Source organism: Lolium rigidum, chromosome 4 (genome assembly GCF_022539505.1).
Source record: "Lolium rigidum isolate FL_2022 chromosome 4, APGP_CSIRO_Lrig_0.1, whole genome shotgun sequence".
NCBI lineage: Eukaryota > Viridiplantae > Streptophyta > Magnoliopsida > Poales > Poaceae > Lolium > Lolium rigidum.
In genome coordinates this window covers 99,934,222-99,940,789 of record NC_061511.1, presented here as the reverse complement: position 1 = coordinate 99,940,789, position 6,568 = coordinate 99,934,222, and the positions used below count along the sequence as shown (strand labels likewise).

The 6,568-nt window shown below is 45.0% G+C and overlaps 1 protein-coding gene across 1 annotated transcript; it reads left to right on the top strand.

The window, feature by feature from the left end:
- The first annotated feature begins 1,860 nt into the window (after positions 1-1,860).
- On the top strand, positions 1,861-4,880 carry LOC124707476 (acyl transferase 1-like). The gene is made up of 2 exons (XM_047239132.1): positions 1,861-2,286; positions 3,924-4,880. Exons 1-2 carry the CDS (start codon positions 1,861-1,863, stop codon positions 4,878-4,880), a joined length of 1,383 nt encoding a protein of 460 aa, XP_047095088.1.
- Positions 4,881-6,568: the final 1,688 nt, after the last annotated feature.

Here is a 6,568-nt window from a genome sequence, read left to right as displayed (position 1 = left end):
GCCTCAAAGGTGAGCCGCGAAGAGAGAGCATCACGGCGTCCAGTTCTCCAAATCCTCCAGCCCTTGCTCCGCCATGAGACGCCTCGGGTCTTCGGGATCCTTCATTTTGACCATCGCCAGCGCCGCAGCCACTTGCTCCTCGAGCCCCTGTCCCGAGATTTGCGGCCGCCATCCCTTCTCCATCTGCTCGATCGCCCATTCCGAAGCTAGGCTGATCTGGAGGATCAATAGCTTCCGCCGCAGGAGAGCCTGCCGGCGCTCCTCCGCCATCTCCGCCTCCTTCTCCCTCCGCCTTCTCTCCTCGCCCAGCCGAACCTCCTCGGCAAACGACGGGAAACCCGCCGTCCACTTTGGGGTGGACATTCCCCTCCGCCGTGCGCACCGGAGAATACCAGCAACGGCGGGCGCTCGGGGTGGGAAGAGAGGCGGCGGCGGCGGTGATGGGGCGAGATCGCCTGAGAATCGCCAGATCGCCTGTGTGGGTGTGGTGTGGGTCAATGCTGGTGGAGTTCTGTGTGGTGTGGGTCAATCGCACCGGAGAATGCCGTGCTTTTCTCTTGAGATCCCTTCACATGCATGATTCGTGAAGGTGAACCTATTATACAGGTAAGCTGAATAGAAAGTGGTTGCCAAGGTAACGGCTGCTTATGTTCCAACATGATTGTCTGTATTTTTTTCTGTTTCTCGATGTAACGTTAGTGGGTCGAGAGCATGCTACATTGTCATTCAAATTATTGCCGCTGGATCTGATTAGAAACAAGTCTTAGCTACCATGAAAGTGGTCCAACAGCAAGGAAGAGCACAGATGGCCGATTTTATCACCGTCACAACTGGAAGATCTTATTTATTGCCTCTAGCCATTGCTCTGAGTGTCAACTGAATAATGTGACATTTTGTTAAATTATTGGATGAGCTTAATAATTCTGAAAGGTCTGGTGGGTCTCCTTTCTTTTCGAAAGGCATCCAAGAGGGGTGCGGCTTCAGCGAGGAACAGAGGAGGACATCAAGTTCAGCTGGTAAAATTTGGTGACATATGGGTGCTGCATTTAATTTAATTTATCGAGTGTATCGTGGTGTACGTGCCTTTATGGGCAGCACGAGGTCACATTGTGGGAAGGACCGCAGGACTAGAGCCCCATCAAGATCTTGGTTTTCAGTACGTTACTGGGTAGGAGGGGCAGATGAAGATGCCCCCCCCCCCCAGTCTTCTTCTCCCAAGTATCTCTGCCAAAGCCTTCAATTCATTCCAGACAATGGCAATCCAATATTTATACTGAATAAATCGGCCAAAACCTGACTAGATCTACCGTGTGCCCCCGTCTTCCTGTCCTGTAGGTTTTATTTCGTGCGTGACAGAACTGAAGGAATTCAGAAATCGTAAAGGGCGCATTGAGTGTGTCGATCCAGGAGTGCAGAAGAAGCAAAACATGCATCGTGGTGGTTGCCCCGGTTCGTGCAGTTCATCTCTGTCTGGGCGGCCATTCAATGTCTGTGTGCTAGCACCGTCGAATTTCACGAACGAATAAGTGCACGGATAAGTGATATCAGAGAACATCAATGCCGATAAGCCTGCACAGCTGAGATCTCAATTGGCTGTCTGTGTGACTGCAGCACTGCTACTTACAACTGGCAGCACGGCTGTATCAGTTCTTCTGCGTAATTACCAACAGCATGCATGGGACAGGACATGCTAGGCCGGCAATGTATCATGCATTGATCAAGGCCATCAATCAAACACATTGAAAGGAAACGAGACCCTTCTCTCTCTGCATCTCTCTCAAGTTCATATATATCACATCCGGCCGGAACACGTACGATACCTAGTGTCATCAGTATATCACACACCAAAACCAGTCGGCCATGGCGACCTTCACGGCACGCCGGAGCGAGCCCGAGGTGCTGTCACCGGCGCGGGCGACGCCGCGTGAGACCAAGACCCTGTCGGACCTCGACGACCAGCGCACGCTGCGCTACTACGAGACGGTGGTGGGGTTCTTCCGCAGCAACAGCAGCAGGCCCGATAATCCGGCTAGGGCCATCAGAGCGGCTCTAATGGAGGCTCTGGTGTACTACTACCCGATCGCCGGCCGCCTCAGGGAGGACGGTGCAGGGAGGCTCGTCGTCGACTGCACGGCCGAAGGAGTGGTGTTCGTGGAGGCCTACGTGGACGCGCGCCTGGAGGAGTTCGGCGAGCCGCTGCTGCCACCGTACCCTTGTGTAGAGGAACTCTTGTGCGATGTGGGCGACACGAGGGCCGTCCTCGGCAAGCCATTGCTCTTCATGCAGGTAATGTTTGGTTTCTCAACTCCATGTCAATTTTCAAATTTGTTCACTTTTAGGTATGGGCGCGGCACAACATCGGGACATGCTGTTTTGTCTCATAGATCCAAATGCATCTGTTATGAAAAATGGATTTAATATATTTTAATGGGTAAAAAAAACTGAAAAATCAGTGTGTTCGTACACAAAATCTTATGGGGAAAAGACATTTTTTCTAGGTTGTGTAAAAATGACAAATGAAATAAATGTCTCGTGCGAAGTTATTTTGGAGCACCAGAAATTGTCTATTTTATACACAAATCACAAAAATATCATTCTTTCCTGATTTATGTGCATACATGGAATGTGCAGGTATACAGCTATTTTTCAATTTTTTGAAACTTTAAAATAATTTTTTTGAATAATAAGTGTATCTACACATATGAGCCAAAATGCATTTCCCACAACACCTTTCCTATATAGCGGGGTGTTGCATGGAGTTTTGCCTCTTGGAACATATTTTCTGGATGAGTAGTAAATTTGAAAAAAGTAAAAATTCAGAATTCATTTACCTATTTTTCTACATCCCCCCCCCCCCCGCGTGCAAAAAAGGAGTATGGTTCTCTAAACAAGCAACAAATTGGATAGTTAACCTGTGTTTTTAGCACATTTTACAAATACTTGTGTTTTCTCCATAGAAGTTTGCAAAAAACCAACTGAGACATGTCAAATTTATTCATATATTTGAAATCCATGAAATATTTTTTCGGAATGCAGAAGCATATGCACTTGGGAGACAAATGCATTTCCATGGGTGTACCATAAGTTTAAAACCTACACGCCTATTTCTTTGCCGAGAAAGACTTCACACCATCTTGTCATAAATCTGATGGAATCACTACCTGAATCGCCCGAAGTTCTAGAAACGCTCGACCTAAAAAAATATTTTGGTAGGACATGTACAATGGTGATATCTTAGTTGCGCCATGTGAAATAAGTTGAAAAAGGGGTTTATCTTCTCTTAATTAAGAGATGATCCCTTAACAACAGTTTCCCTCACCATAAATTTAGGGATTTCTAGTTAGTAGAAAGACAAAACTAAAAAATAACCTATTATATATCATTTTTTATTATATATAAATTACGTGGCAGGATTAAGATAAGACTACCTATCAACCACTATACGTGTATAATAGTGCACCCTGTACTAAGATTCAAATATAGATATGAGCGTGACCACGTTTTGATTGCGATCTCCTTACATCATGTTTCCCATTGCCACCATATATGTATATCAATTGGACAGAGATATAAATTAGGTGGATGTGTTGCATTGGCATGTGACATCATGACCACTGTCTCCCAATGAATGATCCATGCCATTTCTATTGCAATGTTATTGTCCAATTGACTTGTATAAATGGCAACTTAAGTATCTTGCTCATGTGCTACATCGTTCTTGTATGCTGATCTTATCTCATCTTGCTCTCATATCTCTAAGCGTTAATCTTACATGAATATATGTAAGGCGCGATATACTTCGAGCCCCTTCATTAATTATAACTAATTGACTTGTTTTATCAAAATTGCACATACCAAATATATCTCCACATAAGTTGCTATTATGTTCGAAGTTGTAACTGAGTATGTGTACAATAATGCAGGTAACACGACTCAAATGTGGAGGCTTTGTCCTGGGTTTTCACATCTGCCATAACCTTGCCGACGGTTTTGGCATGGCACAGTTTATCAAAGCTGTAGCTGACATCGCACGCGGAGAAGCGGAGCCAACCATTTTACCCGTGTGGGATAGGGATTTGCTCACAGCACGCAGCATAGCCCCCATCGCAAGATCGTACCCAGTGTACGAATCGCCAGTAAATGACTTGGGGAGCACAGCTCGTGACATGATGTTGTCCACTCCACCGAGGAGCATGGTCGCCAGGTACTTCCTCTTTGGGCCAAGAGAGGTATCAACCTTGCGAGATCGCATACCAGCCGGGCATCCCGCCCGCTCCGCCACCATTTTCGAGCTAGTGACCGCGGTGATGTGGCGGTGCCGCACGGTCGCTCTCGGGTACGAGGCCGGCCAGAGGGTGCGCCTCATGGTCACCATGAACGCCCGCGGGAGGTGGAACAACCACACCCCGATCCCATGGGGATACTACGGCAACGCGCATGTCTCCCCAATCGCGGAGGCCACGGTGGGCGAGCTATGCCGGCAGCCGCTCGCAGAGACAGTGGAGCTCGTGCGTGACACCAAGCGCCGCATGACCAAGGAACGCATGGAGTCGATGGTGCAGACGGTAGCGTCGCTGCGGGAGTGGCCGCCTTCCGCCATGGACAAGGTATACGAGGTATCGGATGTAAGGTGGATGGCAGTGAATGTGCTGAAATTCGGTTGGGCCGAGCTGGCTGGCGGCGGCATACCGTTGGCCGGAGACCTCACTTCCAAGTTAGGGAGTGATCACGTGTGGTGCATGAATGAGAATGGCGAGGTCTCGACTGTGGTGTCAATGCTGCTGCCGAGGCTAGCGATGGAGAGGTTTAAAGAAGAGATCGCGCTATGGCTGAGCGGCAAAGATGAAGAGAAGAATTTAACTCTAATGAGCTCCCTATAGGGAAGCTTATATATGTCATCAGGGTTCTATGATACTCTTCACCGGCTATTAATTGGGAGGTTACGAAGATCAAAGTACTTTTAATCACCCTTGTCAGACGCACATATGATGTTCACATCCATTGCTTTTAGAGTTTGGTTATGAAGTGTAGTGAAATATTAATTAGGATTTAGATACATTTTATTCAGTTCATCCAATTCTATTGATAAATTGTGTGAGTGTCACTAGGAACTGTACTTCTCGGGTTTCTGCCAAACCTGTATTCTTAAGTGTAATTCAAAATGTCTTTATTATTTTTATTTATATATGTTCCTTATACTGTGTCATGGTTGCATTTGTCCAACTGTTTTTAGTATTTAATTTAATAGTGGAGTAACCGTTGAGACTCTTCCTTTTTTATTGAAGCTTCTCCGTACCATATATGATCAGAAAGAGTAATGTTAACAATCAATGTCAGTTAAACAGACTCTTGTTGCAATCTAATACAGTATGACTGAACTTTCCCACCTGCCATTGTCTGAAGAAGCATTAGTACAGCTCATTCTGTGTGAGACTCTTTTGACAGAAATGGAGCCTAGCACTAGTCTTGATACATGGACAATTTTTTGGTGATGCTTCTGTGCTCAAAGCACCCAAGGTATATAATTCAATTATGGTCAATGTGGAGACGTGGGCAGCTCTGAAATGGCTACAGAAAGGTTGTTGCCAATAGAAGCATGGAAAACTGCAAACGAAGGCCGAACTGCATGTAGCTCTCTATTTTTAAAAATTCGAAAATCATAGTTTTAAGTTTCAAAAAAATCTGAAACAAATACCAGATGTAGATAATCATGAAATGTAAAAATGTGCAAAATCTCAATGTGAAATTCTTTGTATTGTAGACTACACAAAAATGACAAAATCTGACAGATTTTATAGTTTTGAAATGTGCATTATTCACTATTCTCATATCCACATATTTGTTATTTTTATGTAGCCTAAAGTACTAAGAATTTCATATTGAGAATTTACATGTTTGTAGATTCCATCATTGGCTAGATGCAGGATTTTTTTAGAAATTTTTGAAACTTAAAAATAAGATTTTAAAATTTTAAAAAATAAAGAGTTACATGTAACTCAGCCTCCATTTGTCCACTCTCATAGAAGCATTCAGTTTTTCTCTCGCTTCTTATTCACAACAGATTGAACACTAGGGCCGAGGACCTACGTACAGCCGTGGATGCTCGCACATGCAGGAAGAAGAAGAATTGCGGACGAGAGTGAGGAGTAGATCTGTGCTTCACCTATAGTCTAGAGTGGGCGGTGCGATGTAGGCTTAGCCCAGTGGTTGGGGTCGTAGTGGCGCACCCTAACGACCGGAGTTTGATTCCTGTCAGGGAATAACTTCGGAATTGTCACGCTAAGTCTCGTTTCTACTATATCAAAAAGTGTCTAGTATCTTATTTTTTTTAGAGTAGGCGTGGATGGCGGAGCCACATGTACAATTATTTTTAAAACACCTGTATATCTTAATGAAGATGACAAGAGTCCTCGAAAGAATAACACCAGGGCCACGCTTCAAAGGAAGCACTTATTTATGTAGGATTACTCCTGCCATGTGTAATGAACATGTTTTTTTTTCGAAATAGGGGTATACCCCGCCTTCTGCATCATGGCGATGCAAACGGCCATTTATTAAAAAATATTCA

Coding starts and splice junctions, on each gene's coding strand:
- LOC124707476 (XM_047239132.1), top strand. CDS start 1,861: ATGGCGACCTTCACGGCACGCCGGAGCGAGCCCGAGGTGCTGTCACCG. Junction 2,287..3,923: donor AGCCATTGCTCTTCATGCAG/GTAATGTTTGGT, acceptor ACAATAATGCAG/GTAACACGACTCAAATGTGG.